Genomic DNA, 22,076 nt, shown 5'->3' with positions numbered 1-22,076 from the left:
GAAAATTAAATTAGGAAAAATGTTGGTTCACGATTTGCTTGAAGGAAGGGAAGATAGTGGGGAAGGGAGAAGATGTAATGGTGGAGGAGGGAGTGTACTGTGTTGGAGAAGCTGGGCAAGGGATGGGGGAGGAGGGGGGAGGGTGAAGAGAGTAATTGCTCTTGGGTTGGAAGGGAAAAAAGGGGTTTAATGGGGCTAGGCCAGGGCAGGGGATGGCTGGGCTATGGTAGGGAAATGGGGGAGTATTGGGGAAGGCGGGCTGTAGGCCAGGGTGGGGGAATGTTGGGGGAAGGAGAGCTAGGTTAGGATTGGGGGGTAAAAGGAGAGTATGTTGGGGAAAGGGGAGGTGGCTAGGATACGGAAAGGAAGGAGTGTATTAGGAGGCTAGGACGGAGATAGTAAGGGGGTGTATTAAGGTAATGGGGCTAGGCCAGGGTGGGTGAAGGCGTGTGTATAGAGGGGGTGGGGGTGATGGGGGAGGGGTATGGATAGTGGGGGGAGGGTGAGAGTGGTGTAGAGCCGGGTGGTGAGACAGTGTGGAGCTGACTGTCATGTGGTGCGGGATACTGCCTAACTGCCCTCGCTCTCTCCAGGTGAGCCCTTCACTACCTCCAGTCTTCTCTACCGTCTTCCCTCCACCTTATAAGCCTTATACGCTGCCATCACTCGTTTATTACAAACATCCCAGTAGATTAAGAATGTTATCTTCAATTTGTGTCCTAGAGTATTAGTATTTTGTTATTAAAGACTTGTTACAGCGCGAGTAATGTGATTGGCAATTCAAGTGAACATGAAGATTTGCCTTTAGATGGACATTTAAATGTTCAACAGAATCGTTCGTTAGTGTCTATTATAATGTAGTGCAAGTTACCAATGTTAACATAAGCGCTCTAACTATGCTGACGTTAATACTTTTAAATATGGTTCTACTTTGAGGAGTGCAACTGACCTGCCCAGCCCAGGAGGTATATAAAACCTATTCACAGATTATTCACACCCTTAGCTTTAATAAAATCATTATTAAAGGAGCTATTTTTTAAATGTTAACGCTAATTAAGACATTTGTTTTAATAAACTATCACAGTAACACACACACCAGTAGACCTGATGCTATATAAATGAGTTTAAACCCCCATTAGTAAGCGGACTGTTATGTGGACTAGTGTATCAGTATTGTAACTTGCATATTAAACATTGAGGCGTGGTTCCTGAACCAATTGTGTACCTGTGTAAACTTTCTAGCAGGAGTCTCATGGTAGGGGCATACCGGTGCGGCCAGTAGGCCTACTGTAGTATTCCTGTCTAGTTCTATCCCTAGGAGAGACGCCAGAAATGCGCAGTATAATGTTATACTGGACGATGCGTATAAACACCTTGTGACAAACCTGCTTACCTAAATAAATTTTAGTGTTATATTCCTGAGCCCATTGTGTGCCTCTTAATATTTTCCACTACCGCTATCAGGATAGGTATTGGGTGCACGATAAATTAAAATACAATAAAATTGGCACGTATTAAAAACCATTTTAACCAACTGAAATTTATATATTACATATTTGCCACACTAAGTGGATGTTAATATTTTCCTCCTCGACGGAAATTAGCGATAAGTGTGAATGTCAAAGTAAGCTGTTATAGATTCAGCTACTCGATCTGAACAAGTTCCAAGTAGCACGGGCTATGGTGAGCCCGTAACTTACCTGGGACAGGAGCGGTACTCTACCAAAGTAAGCTGGTGATCCCAGTTATTATACACCCTAACTCATCCTGTGAGTGAGGTCAAATGTATTATAGGCGTAGAAACTGAACTCTAAAATTCATGTTTGCAAAGCAATTTAAAACCTTGATCAGCTAGTTATAGTTGAATATATAGTATTTTACTGCACAATGTCTCAAGGACTGGATAAAAACGTTCGTATGTTAAAGCTTATGCGACTAGTGTTGGTGTAAACTTGTTTAAGTATACAGTATTGTGCCTCAAGAATTTGTAGAAGTGTTCGCTGTCAGATTAGAAACCCGGAGTCAAGGTTATCCAGGTGAGTGAGACGCCGCCATGCCTGGGGCGTGGTTGGTCTTGATGGGAGGGTGGTGGTGGTGGGTGGGCGTGGTGGGTGGGCGGGCGTGGTTGTATGGTATGGGGGAGTGGTTTTGGTGTCCGGCGGGGGGGGGGCGTGGTTTTGGTGTCCCGGGGGGAGGGTGCGTGGTTGTGGTGTCGGAAGGGAGAGAGAGGGGGCGTGGTTGTGGTGTCGGAAGGGAGAGAGAGGGGGCGTGGTTGTGGTGTAGGAAGGGAGAGAGAGGGGGCGTGGTTGTGGTGTAGGAAGGGAGAGAGAGGGGGCGTGGTTGTGGTGTAGGAAGGGAGAGAGAGGGGGCGTGGTTGTGGTGTAGGAAGGGAGAGAGAGGGGGCGTGGTTGTGGTGTAGGAAGGGAGAGAGAGGGGGCGTGGTTGTGGTGCAGGAAGGGAGAGAGAAGGGGCGTGGTTGTGGTGTAGGAAGGGAGAGAGGGGGGGCGTGGTTGTAGTGTCGGAAGGGAGAGGGCGTGGTTGTGGTGTCGAGAGAGGGCGTGGTTGTGGTGTCGGAAGGGAGAGGGAGAGGGGGCGTGGTTGTAGTGTCGGAAGAGAGAGAGAGAGGGCGTGGTTGTAGTGTCGGAAGGGGGAGAGAGGGCGTGGTTGTGTTGTCGGAAGGTAGAGAGTGGGCGTGGTTGTGTTGTCGGAAGGGGGAGAGAGAGGGCGTGGTTGTAGCGTCGGAAGAGAGAGAGGGCGTGGTTGTAGTGTCGGAAGAGAGAGAGGGCGTGGTTGTAGTGTCGGAAGAGAGAGGGCGTGGTTGTAGTGTCGGAAGAGAGAGGGCGTGGTTGTGGTGTCGGAAGGGGGAGAGGGCGCGTGGTTGTGGTGTCGGAAGGGAGAGAGGGGCGTGGTTGTGGTGTCGGAAGGGAGAGAGGGCGTGGTTGTGGTGTCGGAAGGGGGAGAGAGGGCGTGGTTGTGGTGTCGGAAGGGAGAGAGGGGGCGTGGTTGTGGTGTCGGAAGGGAGAGAGGGGGCGTGGTTGTGGTGTCGGAAGGGGGAGAGGGCGTGGTTGTGGTGTCGGAAGGGAGAGGGGGCGTGGTTGTGGTGTCGGAAGGGAGAGAGGGGGCGTGGTTGTGGTGTCGGAAGGGAGAGGGCGTGGTTGTGGTGTCGGAAGGGAGAGAGGGGGCGTGGTTGTGGTGTCGGAAGGGAGAGAGGGGGCGTGGTTGTGGTGTCGGAAGGGAGAGAGGGGGCGTGGTTGTGGTGTCGGAAGGGAGAGAGGGGGCGTGGTTGTGGTGTCGGAAGGGAGAGAGGGGGCGTGGTTGTGGTGTCGGAAGGGAGAGAGGGGGCGTGGTTGTGGTGTCGGAAGGGAGAGAGGGGGCGTGGTTGTGGTGTCGGAAGGGGGAGAGAGGGCGTGGTTGTGGTGTCGGAAGGGAGAGAGGGGGCGTGGTTGTGGTGTCGGAAGGGGGAGAGAGGGCGTGGTTGTGGTGTCGGAAGGGGGAGAGAGGGTGTGGTTGTGGTGTCGGAAGGGGGAGAGAGGGCGTGGTTGTGGTGTCGGAAAGGGGAGAGGGGGCGTGGTTGTGGTGTCGGAAGGGAGAGAGGGGGCGTGGTTGTGGTGTCGGAAGGGGGAGAGAGGGCGTGGTTGTGGTGTCGGAAGGGGGAGAGAGGGCGTGGTTGTGGTGTCGGAAGGGGGAGAGGGGGCGTGGTTGTGGTGTCGGAAGGGAGAGAGGGGGCGTGGTTGTGGTGTCGGAAGGGAGAGAGAGGGCGTGGTTGTGGTGTCGGAAGGGAGAGAGGGGGCGTGGTTGTGGTGTCGGAGGGGAGAGAGGGGGCGTGGTTGTGGTGTCGGAAGGGAGAGAGGGGGCGTGGTTGTGGTGTCGGAAGGGAGAGAGGGGGTGTGGTTGTGGTGTCGGGAGAGAGAGGGCGTGGTTGTGGTGTCGGGAGAGAGAGGGCGTGGTTGTGGTGTCGGAAGGGGGAGAGAGAGGGCGTGGTTGTGGTGTCGGAAGGGTTGAAGTGTGTATATACCACCATGTAGATCTTGTACGTGTACACCCATGCAGCTGGGTCACGACCTCCATAAAACTACATGGACGCTAAATTGTTAAAAATGAAGAAGGGTTTAAATTTAACCCCTAATTGGAAATTATAAAGATTTGGTAGAGAAGGAGTGATGGTTAGTTGTGGCGGGAGCGGTTGTGTGTACATTTGTGAGATAGTCAATGTTAACAGAGAGGTAATCGTAGAGGAAAGTGAAAGCTTGGATAAGGGGTGGGTTGTGGGGGTGGATGTCACACGGTGATGTCCTTACTGTGTCATGAACCTAAAGGAGGCAATGTTGCCATGAGGCTTGTCCTTGTCCCCCCTACCATGTGTGGCTTGCCATGGTGGCTTGTCCCACTTACCGTATTTGGGTTGCCAGTCACTGCTTATATTTACTTAAGCCTTAACCTCTGAGACGGACAACAGCTTGCCTCAATAAGTCTGCCAATGTGTGAACTTTGGTTTATGCCATTTGTAGTATATAGTTGTTACTCTGAGGTTAAATACTCACATTTTTTTAGAAGTTTTACCAAATACTGTTCATGGAATTACAGAAATGTTTATATTTCATGGACAGTCTCGTTAAGCTTGGCAGACGTTACGGACATTATATTGGTGGTTGTTATAATTGCTGGCACTTGAGAGCCAGCCTCCTCCAACCCAGCCTACAGCTGAAGAGGATATGTTAAGCTCTGCAATTTAAACGCAGGTGGAAGGTTACGGAGCAGACCTATTCACTTAAGGAAATAACACTACACTGGTGAATTATTCCAATTATCAACAACAGTTGATAATTGTGATGGTAGAATGGTTGTTGCCTAGTGGTGTGCGTTATAAACTAAGTAGCCTGCAGGTTGACGTCTCTCACTCCGTCCCTCTTGTCTATTCCTACAACTCATCCGTTGTTATAGATTCAGCTACTCTGAACAAGTTCCAAGTAGCACGGACTATGGTGATCCCGTGCTACTCTCTTCCTCCTAACCAGCCTTCCTAAGTCCCTTCTCTGCAGCCGTTGCCTTTCTTTGGGTGTGGATGGGAGTCTCCCGCCTTCCGGCCACTGCCATCATTACGGCCGGTGTGTGGCTGACCGCTGTGCGCGCCCGCGGCCACACAGGTGTCAGAGCCCTCACACTCTACCTGTAATCTGGAAAGTTTACCTCACCAATGTGGCTAGTCTCCTAGTGTACAGTAGTTTTCTAGTTATACTGATCATATTTTAAATTTTAAAGCCATTAAATTATTTAAAAATATTACCTGGAATGTTTAGTATTGGATTAGAGAAGATGCGTTTCCGGATACGTTGTCAAGGGAAATAAAGAAACGCCTGGATTATTGAGTGAATGATTTGCACTTATCCAAGGTCCTAGACACTTGGGCAAAGGAAAGCGGCGTGTTAGTTCAAACAAGTTTATTGAGACAATAAAATACATCTCCAAGGATAGATTAGCTAGTTCTACCCTCCTACCGGCTTGTTAGGTGTTAGTTGTGGTGGTGGTTGTTTGGGGTGAGGAGGAAGAGGGGGGAAGGGTGGATCAGCTGGTGGTCGTTGTTACCTATCGTACGTTACGGCTCGTGATCCTACAGCAGCCAAACTTTAATAAGTCTAGGGATACGACACAACTGCTGTTCTCAATAGCGAATCACCAGTATAACCCCTTAATGGGTAATGAGCATAAAATAGAATCTTCATAGGACTGAAGAATAAAGACTAAGCATATATATATCATTTATATTAAATAAATCTCAAAGGCAAACAGATGATTATATGGTCACAATATATCACATTAAAAATATCACTGTAACTTCCAGACATTAAATCAATACTAAGAATAATTATATGGCTAGAACAAAAGAATGACTTAACTCCAAGATGATATCTCCCTGGTTTCTGCTCAGCTACTGAACTACAATATGCGAGTCAAAAAACACATTGCCTTGCCCCGCGAATAAATTGCCAAAGTTACAATATTTATTATTTCAGCAATGGAGCACTATATTGTGACAAGAGTAATCTTAAACTAACTTAATGAATAATTAGTACATATTGATATAGACAACAAAAGTACGTGTTTCTTTACATAGTAATTAAAATATGCATACAGAATAGCATAATGGCATGCACACCCCAGCAACGGACGATCCCACGACAATTTGCCAGATACAGTTCACTCAATTATTATTTCACTCTGTTACCCACTTATGATCACATATAAATCATTAGTTCCCGTGGGAAAACTGATCACACAAAGAAATAAACAATCATTCCCACGATACGCTGGGCCTAACGCCAACACTGTAACATGAATGTGCATTTGCATAGAACATATAAGTATAACAATATACATGCTTGTAATTTACATACAATTATAAATGTACATATTAATATATTCACTTACGTATCTTATAAGGGTACGTAACAGTCGTCTCCACCACATGACAGCCACCTGTCTCCCACACCTGGCGAGGACTTGCGCTGTCTGACGCTCACCTTCCCGTCCTTTCTCTTTTCTTACAATCTTTTATTTTAAAATTTGTTTTCAGACCTCGCTGTCAGGTGGTGATGGTAAGGGCCCCCCCCCCCATTCTTCCTGCCCGTGCACGTCCCCTCCATTCGTACGCTGGTGCCAAGCCTCTGGGGCCAGATTCACGAAAGCACTTACGAACATGTACATCTTTCCGCAATCTTTGACGGCTGTAGTTACATTTATTAAACAGTTTACAAGCATGAAAACTTACCAATCAACTGTTATTGTTATAAACAGCCTCCTGGTGCTTCGGAGCTTATTAACTGTTTAATAATTGGAAACAAACCCGCCAAAGATTGAGAAAAGATGTACAGGTTCGTAAGTGCTTTCGTGAATCTGGTCCCAGGTCCCCTCACCCCCCACCTGCGCGCACTACGTACCTAAGCATGTCTGCACTCGGTTACAATTTACTAAATCAAATATTTGACCATGTTCCTATCGATATCTCCTCCAACACTCCCATCCAGTCTGCTGTCAAACTCTCAAATTTACAATTAAGAGAATATGTAAACTTATCAGTTTAATCTCGCTTTTGAGGGTAGAGCTAATTTATGATAAGAATTACTTAAGACTAATTAGTCCCCACAGTAATTGTTTTGTTAGATACAAGAAAAGGGTTGTGGCCCCCCAGACCCATCCCGTGGGCGGTTGTGGACCCCCAGACCCATCCCGTGGGCGGTTGTGGACCCCCAGGCCCTTCCCGTGGGCGGTTGTGGACCCCCAGGCCCTTCCCGTGGGCGGTTGTGGACCCCCAGACCCTTCCCGTGGGCGGTTGTGGACCCCCAGACCCTTCCCGTGGGCGGTTGTGGACCCCCAGACCCTTCCCGTGGGCGGTTGTGGACCCCCAGACCCTTCCCGTGGGCGGTTGTGGACCCCCAGACCCTTCCCGTGGGCGGTTGTGGACCCCCAGACCCTTCCCGTGGGCGGTTGTGGACCCCCAGGCCCTTCCCGTGGGCGGTTGTGGACCCCCAGACCCTTCCCGTGGGCGGTTGTGGACCCCCAGACCCTTCCCGTGGGCGGTTGTGGACCCCCAGACCCTTCCCGTGGGCGGTTGTGGACCCCCAGACCCATCCCGTGGGCGGGGTTTCTCTCTGGTTGTTGTGGTGCAGCCAAGATAGGCGTGTCCTACGATATCCTACTGTCCCCTGGGACGCTCATTACTCTAGTTGTGTCAATATAGTGTTGGCGCCAGAACACCGTTAATCACTTGTGTGTGGGTGTGTTATGACACCATAGCTGTGTGTGTAACCAGTCAACGATGGTGGCCACTATTCACGAGAGGTCACCTTGGTACACTACACTCCCCCCCCCCCCAACAATTGCACTGGTCGTTTTTGTGGTGAGTGGTGGTTGGGTGGGGTCCGTTAGAGAGGCTGCAGCCCGCCAGAGACTAAACATTCAGAATTGCCGTTCCCTGCGCGAACGTAGCAATGAACATCTCGGTAACAGTCCGTCCGTTCACTTCATGCCACAATATATATATTTTGTGCGTGTTTGCGGGATTGACCAATGTTAAAAATTCCAGGTATTGGTAAAATTTAAAAGCTCCATAATTTTGACGTTTTTTAGCTTGGGAGCTGATAGGTTAAGTGGGTTGCTTGGGTTCCCAAGTTCCTGGTTAGGAAAAACAAGATCCATTCATACGTAGTTGTGAATATAGAATTTAACGCACTTCGGCAGGTGTGGTATTACCCCACTGAAGCAGTCCGTCCTCTACAGCGTTCACAACGTCCCTAAATTGACTTACTAAACTGCCGGAACCTACGCGAGGACCCGCGAATAGAAAACGGGAATCACGTCAATTTTGCGAGTGTGATTTTTATACACAAGTTGTTGGCTTTAGGGGATTTCTACTAGTGGCGTATTAGTGGCTTTAGGTATTATATATATACTAGCTCGTATCTTTAAATCCAGCATTATGTTTGTAACTCGTCTTCAATGTATGTACTTTTATCTAAATAGAAATCTAAATCTAAATACGTCAAAATGTGATGTATTGTTCCTGAGGACGAGTTGACTGAAGATTGTCAGCGTCGAAGCTGTTCCATTGTTTCTTATAATTAAGTGCCGTCATAAACACGTTTACATATTCCACAAATCTTTCCCTTAACCCAAGGCAAGTGGGCAGGCACTGAACTACACCACCTCACCCTATATTCACTGATAGGTAAGTATAGGCAAGTGGAAAGACACAAATATATATTGTGGCTGCTCCGGTCCGAAGCCTACATGAAAACTTTCATGTAGGCTTGGCAAAGAATTGTATTTCCAGAAACTTTTTTTATCTCTGGGTTGTTGGTCGGGGAAACCACAGCAGACATCCTCTTGTTTCATATTGAGTTGTCAAGCGCGATTGAGGGGCCACTGATGGGGGTCAAGATCAAGTATGTTTATTGAGACAAGAAAACAATATTCTATCCACCAATAGGATGACTATCCACCAAAGGGATAGAGAAGCCTAGGCTCTTTCTACCCTCGTCTTCTGGGTTTAGGTTATGGGCTATTCATGCCCATGCCACGTCCTGGTTGGCTTAATCTTAATCAATCATCTGGGTTTAGGTGAACAAGAGTTAGGGGGGGTGGGGTTTAGGCGAGTGGATGAACAAGAGAGTTGAGAGGAGCGAGGGAACAGGGTGGAGGGAACAGGGTGGAGATTGGAAGTGAAAGTGAATGACTCTGTGAACGACTCTGTGAACCCTGACTGGCGTTCCATGCCTCTAATTGTCACTTGGTTTCACATCTAAGACTGGAAACCACTTACTATACGTGGTTTCCAGTCTTCCGTAGCTCCCGATGAAGGAATAATGTGTACTTTGACCAGTCCACACACTAGAAAGTGAAGGGACGACGACGTTTCGGTCCGTCCTGAACCATTCTCAAGTCGAATGATGTGTACTTTTATAAGTTCTTAACTGACTGACGGCGTACTTTAGGTGACCATGCTGCTTCCACTAATAGTTGGTTTCGTTCTTGACTGACAATCGGGGATGGTTGGGCACGTTTTCTTTCACCTAATGCCTCTGTTCACCCTAGCTGAATAGGTACCTGGGAGTTAGTTAACTGTTCTGGGGTTGCATTTTTTTTTGAGGGGGGGACATCGAGACAAGTGTGTGTGTATACTTAAAATACTTCATGTCCCTAATAAAATGTATTATTAAATGTATGTTAATGTATTTAGTGTTAAAACCTAAGACTGGTGAAGCAGTGAGAGAGAACTGGCTCACCTCGAGCGGGGTTCCATCCAGGTTACAATTGTCAGCAACCTTGCCTTATTTTTTTTTTGTTACAGAATTGACCAAACGGTTAAAAATACGACGTATTTGTACAAATTCAAGCACCATAATTTTCACGTTTTCTATGCATCGGCCTCGATAGGTTTGGTGGGTTCCTGGGGTTTGTACGTTCATTATTAGGTAAAACGGTCACATTTGTTACGGAGTGGGAGGGGAGAGAGCGACTGGGGACTCGGCTGTCAGTAGTGGGTCTACTGAAGTTGTCTGTTTATCTGGATTGGGTTCTCAGAGTTCTTCTTATCACAAGTTAATTTGTGATTTGACCCAACAGACTGTTGCCTTGGAGACACCCGCAGGCCCACATATCCACTACAACCCTGTTCTAGTGGATATGTGGGTCGAGCATGTTTACATATGCTGTCAGCCGAAGCTGTGACGATTACCTGCACACACTGCGTAGTTGGCCTTAACCACCTCCTGTATTAGTTCATAACTAGCACAGTGGTCATTACACACACAAATCACAATAGCGTGATGCATCAAATGAACAAAAGGCAGCGTCTGGGATGCTCCTGGACGCAGGTTCGAATCCTCATCACGGCCCTTGTGGATTTGTTCATTAGCACAGTGGTCTGCGGCTCGCAATCCAGAGACCCTGGTTCAATCCCGAGCTGGACAGGTTGGGACAGCAACGGTTGGGCGCGCTTCCTATCCCCTGATGCCTCCGTTCACCTAGCTGTAAAATTGGTACCCCGAAATTAGATAATTGGTATGGGTTGCATCCTGGGAATGTCGGTAATAGGCCTAAGCACTAGGGGGAGGGGCGGGTGCTGGATAAGCCTAAAATAATTATCAGGAGATGGTTCTAAGGCAGTATGACTGTAGCACATGGAAGGGATATGAGGATAAGAGGCTAGGATAGGACGGAGGGAAGAAATGGTCCCTAACAACCTTGACTATCAGGGGATCGAACGCTGTCCTGCAAGAAGCGAGGCTGTAGTTGTACCGACTAGCCCAAGTGGTTTGTTAAAAGGTTGGAGGATAGCTGTTACTGTGATATCCACTCTACAAGTGTCACGCCCAAAGCGGGAGTTTCTTGCTGCCCGCCTTTTGACTTTTCCCAGTTTTTATATCGTGATTAAAAAGCCAAAAGAGAAAATTGTTACCGTGAAAGTGAATGTATTAAGTTTTTTCTAATAGTTAAAAATTATCTCCTCAGGCCTGATGATGCGCACTCAATTCTCCTGACCACATTAATGATCATGCGTACGGATAGATACTAAAGAATGCACCAGTGTCGTTCCGAACCCCAGTTACACAGAACACGTGGCACATGAGCCAAGGATATTTTAGAACAAGTCTCCGATTGTACCCATTAGGTTTCATCAGGACCTGGGGAGGGGGTCAGCTCTCTTAACGCTGTGACATCTGAAGCACCGCAAGCGCGATGGTGGCTGCCTGCCTGCCTGCCTGCCTGCCTGCCTGGCTGGCTGGCTGGCTGGCTGGCTGGCTGGCTGGCTGGCTGGCTGGCTGGCTGGCTGGCTGGCTGGCTGGCTGGCTGGCTGGCTGGCTGGCTGGCTGGCTGGCTGGCTGGCTGGCTGGCTGGCTGGCTGGCTGGCTGGCTGGCTGGCTGGCTGGCTGGCTGGCTGGCTGGCTGGCTGGCTGGCTGGCTGGCTGGCTGGCTGGCTGGCTGGCTGGCTGGCTGGCTGGCTGGCTGGCTGGCTGGCTGGCTGGCTGGCTGGCTGGCTGGCTGGCTGGCTGGCTGGCTGGCTGGCTGGCTGGCTGGCTGGCTGGCTGGCTGGCTGGCTGGCTGGCTGGCTGGCTGGCTGGCTGGCTGGCTGGCTGGCTGGCTGGCTGGCTGGCTGGCTGGCTGGCTGGCTGGCTGGCTGGCTGGCTGGCTGGCTGGCTGGCTGGCTGGCTGGCTGGCTGGCTGGCTGGCTGGCTGGCTGGCTGGCTGGCTGGCTGGCTGGCTGGCTGGCTGGCTGGCTGGCTGGCTGGCTGGCTGGCTGGCTGGCTGGCTGGCTGGCTGGCTGGCTGGCTGGCTGGCTGGCTGGCTGGCTGGCTGGCTGGCTGGCTGGCTGGCTGGCTGGCTGGCTGGCTGGCTGGCTGGCTGGCTGGCTGGCTGGCTGGCTGGCTGGCTGGCTGGCTGGCTGGCTGGCTGGCTGGCTGGCTGGCTGGCTGGCTGGCTGGCTGGCTGGCTGGCTGGCTGGCTGGCTGGCTGGCTGGCTGGCTGGCTGGCTGGCTGGCTGGCTGGCTGGCTGGCTGGCTGGCTGGCTGGCTGGCTGGCTGGCTGGCTGGCTGGCTGGCTGGCTGGCTGGCTGGCTGGCTGGCTGGCTGGCTGGCTGGCTGGCTGGCTGGCTGGCTGGCTGGCTGGCTGGCTGGCTGGCTGGCTGGCTGGCTGGCTGGCTGGCTGGCTGGCTGGCTGGCTGGCTGGCTGGCTGGCTGGCTGGCTGGCTGGCTGGCTGGCTGGCTGGCTGGCTGGCTGGCTGGCTGGCTGGCTGGCTGGCTGGCTGGCTGGCTGGCTGGCTGGCTGGCTGGCTGGCTGGCTGGCTGGCTGGCTGGCTGGCTGGCTGGCTGGCTGGCTGGCTGGCTGGCTGGCTGGCTGGCTGGCTGGCTGGCTGGCTGGCTGGCTGGCTGGCTGGCTGGCTGGCTGGCTGGCTGGCTGGCTGGCTGGCTGGCTGGCTGGCTGGCTGGCTGGCTGGCTGGCTGGCTGGCTGGCTGGCTGGCTGGCTGGCTGGCTGGCTGGCTGGCTGGCTGGCTGGCTGGCTGGCTGGCTGGCTGGCTGGCTGGCTGGCTGGCTGGCTGGCTGGCTGGCTGGCTGGCTGGCTGGCTGGCTGGCTGGCTGGCTGGCTGGCTGGCTGGCTGGCTGGCTGGCTGGCTGGCTGGCTGGCTGGCTGGCTGGCTGGCTGGCTGGCTGGCTGGCTGGCTGGCTGGCTGGCTGGCTGGCTGGCTGGCTGGCTGGCTGGCTGGCTGGCTGGCTGGCTGGCTGGCTGGCTGGCTGGCTGGCTGGCTGGCTGGCTGGCTGGCTGGCTGGCTGGCTGGCTGGCTGGCTGGCTGGCTGGCTGGCTGGCTGGCTGGCTGGCTGGCTGGCTGGCTGGCTGGCTGGCTGGCTGGCTGGCTGGCTGGCTGGCTGGCTGGCTGGCTGGCTGGCTGGCTGGCTGGCTGGCTGGCTGGCTGGCTGGCTGGCTGGCTGGCTGGCTGGCTGGCTGGCTGGCTGGCTGGCTGGCTGGCTGGCTGGCTGGCTGGCTGGCTGGCTGGCTGGCTGGCTGGCTGGCTGGCTGGCTGGCTGGCTGGCTGGCTGGCTGGCTGGCTGGCTGGCTGGCTGGCTGGCTGGCTGGCTGGCTGGCTGGCTGGCTGGCTGGCTGGCTGGCTGGCTGGCTGGCTGGCTGGCTGGCTGGCTGGCTGGCTGGCTGGCTGCCTGCCTGCCTGCCTGCCTGCCTGCCTGCCTGCCTGCCTGCCTGCCTGCCTGCCTGCCTGCCTGCCTGCCTGCCTGCCTGCCTGCCTGCCTGCCTGCCTGCCTGCCTGCCTGCCTGCCTGCCTGCCTGCCTGCCTGCCTGCCTGCCTGCCTGCCTGCCTGCCTGCCTGCCTGCCTGCCTGCCTGCCTGCGGGTCCCACGACATTAACGTCCACAAGCCAGTATTGCTGCCACAGGTCACCGATCCATTCCGGAACGAGGTCACCTCATTTCGACGCGTCATGTCTACGTCATGTCCCCCACCTTCTCGGGTGGGGAAAAATTTCATTCAGTGGGTTCCAGAGAAACGACAGTCAACTTATGGGTAGATTTAAAATATCGTAAATCATGTTTGAGGTATTGTATTTTTTTCAGCTAATTTTAGTTCGTTCTGCATGTTGTTCTGTCTCTAGATATCGAGCTAACGATTTGTTTTGTTGAATAAATAGTAAATTATAATACAGGTAATATGGTACAAGTAACTATAACTTGCTCTTACATATTACATACTTTTGTATGGGGCAATATCTATAATTGTGTTCTTGATTCAGTAGCACCAATCAGGTGTGTGCTGGAACACGAGACCTCATGCACTACCCAGTGTGTGTTAAATAGTCACTGTAGCCACAGCACTAGAACTATTATGGAAATGTGGGTTAAGGTAATAACAAATTGAATACTTGATAGACGGACGAGGCTTTAGACTCTGCTCATCCAGCAGTGACGACTCATGAGTCACTGTTGGCTTGAGGTGCAGGCGTACCGTGGTGTGATTACCCGCCCCACCAGCCGCAACTGTTTATTGTCCACCCCATACTTGTCCTGTGAGCGGTAGCGCAAAAAGGATTAGAAGGCACAAAAGGTCTTTATCAGACCTCAACGGAGTATTACATAAAGTTACGTCTGTCTTGCACGCCGTGTAACTATACTATCAGCCATTTAGATATTGTTCCAATCTAGAATACAATAGCTATATATTTACAATTAATCATTATGCATTATTGGTAGGACATGTCTAAGACTATAGAGGTATTACAGGGTCATGGGAAATCTGTTTATTATTGTTTGTCTTCACACTACACTGTTTGTTCCTTAATCTCGTGTCCTTTCATACAGCGTGAGTTTACATTGTAAGTGGCGTAAAGTGAACACCTGTTACTGGGATGGGGGGGGGGGGCAACAGAGGACACGTGTGTACAGCTGCGGATATGAACTAGGCGGCCCACCACAGTCAGCTTGATCACTGGTTGAGAATGTCGAGCATCACATCATAACAATGAGGCGTCGTACTCAGTGCTAAAAGTATGTTGTTATAGATTCAGCTACTCGGAACAAGTTCCAAGTAGCACGGACTATGGTGACCCCGTAGTGAACTTGCCTGGCACAGGAGCGGTGTTGTGTGAGAGGGCTAGAAACAGTAATGAAGGCCATTATTCATGTCGAACGACATAGAGCGTTATTTCATCCCAACGTGTGTATTTGTACCTCAATAAAGTTACTTAATATGAACATATAGAGATAACTTGATTACTACGTAGTTTGACCTCATGCGTCACCTCAGTGTTGGGTATATGTAGATACTTCAAAATTATCATAAGATATAAATCGTATCTTAACTAGTTGAAATGTTTACAATGTTTACATACTGTAGTTTAATGGAACAAGTTACAGACAGTGTTAGAAGCAGCCATGTCGGTGCTCAGTCGATTAAGGCAGCGTCTGGGATCCTCTCGGACGTAAGTTTGAACCCTCGTCACGGCCCTTGTGGATGTGTTAAAGTTACAAACAATTCACGTGACTAAATTAATTGTTGTTTTAGGCGAGATCAGAGTTAATTATCCAGCTTGACGAGTACCTTACTCAACCTCTTCTCTCAACTAGAACGTCTCATTATGTACCTTATGGCCTCCAAAAGTACTACAAAAATCTATTGGGACAGGAACCCGGCGACTTGTAGCAAGTCCCCATTTTTCTTAAAATAAGATCTTAACGTTTTCTATAAATCAATAAGTTAGGTGGGTTGCTTGGGTTTGTATGTACTGTATCTGGTTTGGTTAGGATTTTGTACGTTTAAAAAATGTGAACGGGCAGGATAATTGTTTGTTTATTTATATACAAGAATGTACATCGGGTTTGTGAGAATACATAGCATAGTATGCTATGTATACAGATTTACAATCTTGTAAAGCCGCGTACGCGCAGCGTTTCGGGCAGGTCCTTAATCTAACAGATAATTTTAAGTAGGTAAATTCTAGCAGAATTAATAAAATAAGATACATTGCAAAAAAAAATTATTGGGCTTATAATAACTGAGAGATGTTCAAGTAGTCTGATGAACAACCGTTGACAAATGACATTAAATTGCAAAATGAACAAATGCGTGAGTGACGGAGTGGTCACGATACACAGTTGTCTGGCCACAACAAACTTATTGTTTTCAAGTTCCTGCGGCAGCGTAGGAAGGCTGCAGACTGTCCCTGTCAGGAGCTGAGGCACGGAGGTATCGACCTGTGTGGGGGCTGGCCATCCGTGTCAGGTTACTATTGAGTCATGCTCCTGTCTGCACGCCCCCTAACACACACACGCACATACAAATGGCTACTGAAGTTTAACTCGGGAAAGTGTAGAGTAATTAAATTAGGTAAAGGAAGCAGGAGGCTGAACGCAAGGTACCATCTGGGAGATGAAATCCTGCAAGAGTCAAATATAAAGATCTAAGGGTTTGATATCACACCGAACCTGTCCCCAGAAGTCCACATCATGAGGATATCATGGCGGCATGTGCTAGATTGACCAACATAGAACTGCTAAATTTATATATTATTTATAATATATATTTAAGGGGTAATATGGTAAGTAATTCTTACAATTTGCAGGCAGTGCGAGCCTTGGGCAGTAATGTCGCAATGCCATGAACTTTGTATACCTCCCTGGGCACATGTTGGGGGAAACGACGTTGATTCAACGTAGAATTTTTCATTGAACATCGATGACGTTTACCCACCGTGACCATGATTTAAAATTTAATTATTTCTTCGTTCCTATTAATAACAGTCACGATATGACTGCACGTGGATGATGATTTGATGAAGATTAAGTCACCCAAGAGGTGGCACGGGCAGGAATAGCCCGTAATGCACATTGAGACCAAAACAACTGTACACATACAGACAAGATTAAAAGTATGTTGTTGTATGTTTTGCACGGGAAACTGAGGTAAAATTGCCCAACTATTTGATAGCCGTAATAGCGGACCGCGCTAGGCTGCACGTCTTGTGTGTGGGTCGATCAACCCACTGGCCTCATGCTGACAGCTTTACTGTACAAGACTGATAGTTTCTCTATAAATAAACATTTATGTAATATTAAGTTCAGATATTAAATTTAGTAACATTCCAGTAATGATAAGTTACTCATGAATTGTCAACTCTTAAATATCTACTTACTTTCTGAACATGAATGTTGAGTATTAACTAATGTAGTTTTTTCACTACTAGTGGGAGATCATGAGATTCAGATATGATGTATAGAGTGAAACACTGCGGTCAGCAATGCTCTCCCAGCCAGCTTCCTCGAGCAATAAGTCTGCGTTTTGTCATTTAATGTTATTTGATGCCCTAGATCACTATTGATGCCCTATTGATCCCTTGGTCAACTAGGACGCACGCGAGGCGTTGGGAACCGTGACTGAACTAGATTTGCATAGCCAAATGCAGACGACGAGTCACAATGTGACGGAAGATATGATAACCAAACTACACGTCAGAAGATGAAGAAATGACGACGTTTCGGTCCGTCCTGGACCATTATAAAGTTGTCTTGATAATGGTCCACGAGGCACCGAAACGTCGTTTTATCATTTTCTGATGCGTGGTTTGGTAATAATTTGCATAGCCAAGATTACCCAGTTGGTGAGAGGTGGTGGGAGAAGACTCGAGTGGATTGATTCCATTAGTGGAAGAGCGTGTGCGTGGGCGTAATAGGCCAGTTGATTGTCTATTGGTGACTGGTATGAGGCAAAGTAACTGTTTAAGGATGTTTTCTAAGATTACCAAGCACGTTCTTGCATAGAATTGTACTATACACCAGAGCTGTTTTCATATATAGTGTCAAAAAAATGACCACCCACAAGAGGGATATTGTACTGGGTTCGTCTGTTAGAAATGTGTACCTCGGTTGTGGTGTTGAGTCATGTCTGTGTTGAAGAGGTTGTGTTTTTCTAGGTCGTTTGGATGTATTGTTTAGGAAAGTTGTGGCGTTCATGGTGTGTCGATTGTCGATTTGTTTGTTTGTTTTTCCAACGTTGTGGATGGCTGGAATGTTTGCATTGTCATGGACACTTAAGCTTGTGGTGAAATCCTGCCAGTGTTGTACATCCAGGGGCTTCAAGGGGTATATAGTTAACAGATGGCGTATACGGCTTTTTACAAATGAATTTTCAGAGAGATTTGGGCTTGGTGTAGTTTATAGTTCCCTAGGGCTTGTGAATAGGAATCGGATGACGCATTTTAGCATCACTAAATTAGCTAATATGCGTAAATTTACATATGTTTGTATTATATCTAAAATGATGAAACAGCAGTTACATAATTGAGCAACAAAATTTTAAAGAAAAAAATTATATTGATCTAACGAGCAAATGCATTTAAAAGCTGACAAATGTGCACTAATACACTGGAAATAAAAAAAAATACTTGAACAAAAGTTTATGAAATAGACTGTTAGGTGTCATGTGCGTAATGATCTGAAACCATTACTGTGATGTATGGTAATGATCTGTAGGTAATGTTGGTGGTGGAGAAATTACATATATTGAGAAAGTAGTGTATCTAGACCCCCAAAAAATTGACCAAAGGCCTAAAAATAAAAAACTAATGCGAATTTTAATTCTAATTTAATTTTTAATTCTAACTAATTCGGTTTTAAACGAATAAGAGATGTAGTGAAAGTATTTAATATCATTAACGAGCATGATAATCCTTATCCCCCCCCCCCCCCCCCGTGACCACCCTCCACAATGCATTACCTTCGTAGTGTTTGATATCGCTCGAAACTCTTTAAAACTAAAAGCGAAACTTTTTCAGTCAAACGAAACAGAACACATTAATGAATAGTAAAACTATTGAACAGCTTACCACATTATATAATTGTACTGTTATTCATATAAAAAATACGCTTTAAGTGTCACTTCAAACCCACGCTTTACAATGGTCTGTATAACCATAGGCACTATGGTTACCTTAGTTTGGATCTAATGATCTCTTGCCGTTTGTAAACCTTTGCATCTATTATATTCTTTTGCACTGTCGCTCACACGATGAGTATGGGGTGCACAATACACTACCGCTCACACGATGAGTATGGGGTACACAATAAACTACCGCTCACACGATGAGTATGGGGTACACAATAAACTACCGCTCACACGATGAGTATGGGGTACACAATAAACTACCGCTCACACGATGAGTATGGGGTACACAATAAACTACAGCCCACAGGATGAGTATGGGGTACACAATAAACTACAGCCCACAGGATGAGTATCGGGTGCACAATAAACTACCGCTCACACGATGAGTATCGGGTGCACAATAAACTACCGCTCACACGATGAGTATCGGGTGTACAATAAACTACCGTTCACAATGTGTTACGTCCTCGACTCTCAATCAAGGGACTCTGGTTCAGTCCCCGGGCAAGGCTAAACCGGTTTTGCCCTGATTTATTTATAAGATTTATTTCACCTGATGCACCTATTCACTTAGCAAGTACCAGGGAAATAAACTGTTGTGGGTTGCATCCTGGGGTTAAATCAATAGTTGGCCTAGGGGGGGAGGGGGGACTTCAATAATTTTAGGCTTCCTGCCCTCGACAATGGTAATTATTTGCAATTATACAAAAATAGCCTCAAGAAGGATATTTGTATCTCCGAACATAAGTTCGCCAGCAGGTTTTAAAGCTTACTTAACATAATCCTGCCTAATACATTTTTTAATCAGATGGCAGTCTTGTATAATTGAAATTCCGGGATGCGATATGACCGTATCTATTTTTGTATTAAGTTTAGGTATACACAGCAGTGTACTGCTACCCTATTATATATCAAAGATTACACAGTGTAGATAAAAAACTAGGTACAAGTTTATTTAATATCCCCATTTCACAGGCCGGCCAGTCATATATGGAATCAGGAGAGAACATGGAATGTAAGGGTGATCTGTTAGCCCCCCCCCTCTCTCAGCCGCCCCCCCACTAGCAAAATCTAGGTACAATACAAGAATATCTTCCAATATTTGTGAGTGTATGAAGTAATTACACAGCTCAAAGTACCTCACACCATTTGATCTGAAATATCTATTACTTGAAAGGTGTACATGATTACTTGAGTTAGCCCTCTAAACAAAATATACCCGTTTTCTCTAAAGTGCCTCGCAAGGCTTGAAGCAGAAACTAAAGCTTTTCTATATTTCAGTTCGTAATTTTTTTTTATATACGCACTAAGATATACATATTTAAAGTATACTTCAATTCTTAACTGTTAGTTTATGTATAGAATAGGTTATTGCAAAGAACCGATGAACAGTACATAACTGAAGTACACCAGTTACGTACTGATGTACAAACCCTAATTTAGAACAGGAGTCATGAACCACGGACGTGGTGATTCCCGTGTCACATGGTCAGTGAGGTTAAACACTTGTCTGGCCAGTAACGGGATGGGTGACCGTGCAGGTAGTCTCGCCCTTTGCTATCAGAACCTCGTTCAGTCTATGATGATATCAGAATGGGTGAAACAAAGTATAGCGATTCATTCTTGGATTAGTCATACAGTATTTAAACATTAGGCCAGACAAGTGCTTACTGACCAACTTGCAATTATAATGTAGCTGCAAGTGTATGCGGCTGTAAGTCAATAGTTTAGATAATTGAGTTATATTATTTGTTGTAGCTTGGACAATGGACTATAATAATAGAAGAAACCACAGGTATTAATAAGAAATAATTTAATTGGTTGATAGTGTTCCATTATATCCTATATTATAATTTATCCTATGTTATAACTGCACAGTTTTGGTACAGGATACAAAATCTTCGCTACTCAAACGGGCCAGGTTAATTATCCTGTAACCAAATTAACTGTCACTTTTTTTTAGCATTTTAACAAGCTCATTCTCCTATACTGATAATACTGTACTTGTTGGTATTTTCGACTAAATACTATAATTTTTGGATGAGGGATTGATTGTAATTGAAAGACTATCTTGCTGACTATTGCTGGTGACACTGATGATGGGGCAGTGAGTAGAGCCAGTGTTCTTAAAGAAAATTAACATTCTCAAATTTCTCAGACTTGTTAGTAATTAAGAATAGGGAAAAGAAAGAGTGAAGTACTTGTGGGCTTAAGTTGCCAATTTCTAGGTCATTGGTGCTTGGTGGTAAGTGGCAGCTGCTGCTTGGAGATTGTTGTTATAGATTCAGCTACTCGGAACAAGTTCCAAGTAACACAGGCTATGGTGAGCCCGTGGCAGTGCACTTGGCACAGGAGCGGTGCTCGGAGACTTCTCACCTTTACATAAACCTTCTTGTGATTACTAATTGTTTTCTTGTCACTATATACAACTGCTACGCTTCTTCGTAATTTATGAACGGAAATGTATACACAAATATGAAAGCTGTGCTTTTAAATAAATTGGTGCGTATCTCGGGTAGAAATTTCAGTTATAAATTGCTTGCTTATACGTAAGGCAAGCTTACGGGCTATTCATGCCCGTGCACCCTTTTGGGTGGCTTAATCTTTATCTATCAGTAAGGCAAGGTAATTATCAGGAAGGACCTGTTAATCCAATACGACATTGAAGGAACAAGATGGTACGGACGGAAGGAATGGTGCCCAACCACTTGAACATTGTTGATATAAAAACCTTACTACAACGTACCCTTTCATCTTACCTGACATGTAATTTTAAGGACCTGCCCGAAAGGCTATGCGTGTTAGTGTCTTTGCATGAATGTAAGAATACCAATCTTGTGTAATCTCGCCAACCCATTGTACCTTCGTGTGAATAAATTATTATTATATAAGTCGGGGTTCGAACTAGAAACAAGGTCACAGCTGTAGTTCGCGTGTATTTCGTAACCAAAAATAACAATATTGAAATTTGCAAATAATGAAACATATGCGCCTAATACATTTGTCTTTACAGACGTTGAACTAGCGCGAGCGACAGACCACCACCGCAGGAGCAAGTGGAGAGACCATTGAACACAGGCAGACACACCGGCTACGGGCGCGATAAGCAGGACTTGGCAAGGATGAAGGAAACACTGCTGGGATGTGAGGAGAAGGAGGAGGAGCGCCGCCGCTCAGAGACTGTCATCACCACTCTCAACTACAAACCCATCAGCGACACCCCAGGTAAGGGCTTGACTGCTGACAAAGACCTTTTGTGCCCTCTGTAATGCTTTTTGCGCTACCGCTCACAGGATGAGTATGGGGTGCACAATAAAGTAGCCGGCTCCGGCGGCAACAATCAAAATTAATGGTTGGTAAGGTATTTAAGCAACGCGTCCTCATAATAGCACGTCGCATTTTGACGTGGTATTAGACCATTAAATGATACATTACTGCAAATCGACTTGAGAATGGTCCAGGACGGACCGAAACGTCGTCCCTTCACTTTCTAGTGTGTGGGTTTGGTCAACATTAATGCAAAGCCACTAACATAGGGTGTTTATATCGACCTTGATATAATTGCTGCTTTGCGAAGCCATGTCACAAGACTGTCCCAAAGAGACACTGGGAGATATCTTCATTGGTTGGCAGCAAAGTT

The 22,076-nt window shown here is 47.6% G+C and overlaps 1 protein-coding gene across 1 annotated transcript in view; it reads left to right on the top strand.

Annotated features, from left to right (window-relative positions):
• Window positions 1-486: 486 nt before the first annotated feature.
• The window catches only part of LOC123759628 (1-phosphatidylinositol 4,5-bisphosphate phosphodiesterase delta-4), a 107,552-nt gene continuing 85,962 nt past the window's right edge, over window positions 487-22,076 (top strand). Inside the window, exons 1-2 of the mRNA XM_045744774.2 lie at window positions 487-593; window positions 21,450-21,661. Coding sequence (XP_045600730.1) covers window positions 21,559-21,661 — 103 coding nt within the window. The 5' untranslated portion in view covers window positions 487-593; window positions 21,450-21,558. The remainder of the gene's footprint in view (window positions 594-21,449; window positions 21,662-22,076) is intronic.

Source organism: Procambarus clarkii, chromosome 8 (assembly GCF_040958095.1).
Source record: "Procambarus clarkii isolate CNS0578487 chromosome 8, FALCON_Pclarkii_2.0, whole genome shotgun sequence".
NCBI lineage: Eukaryota > Metazoa > Arthropoda > Malacostraca > Decapoda > Cambaridae > Procambarus > Procambarus clarkii.
Note: the sequence above shows the minus strand (reverse complement) of the source record. Positions and strands in the feature narration are given on the sequence as shown.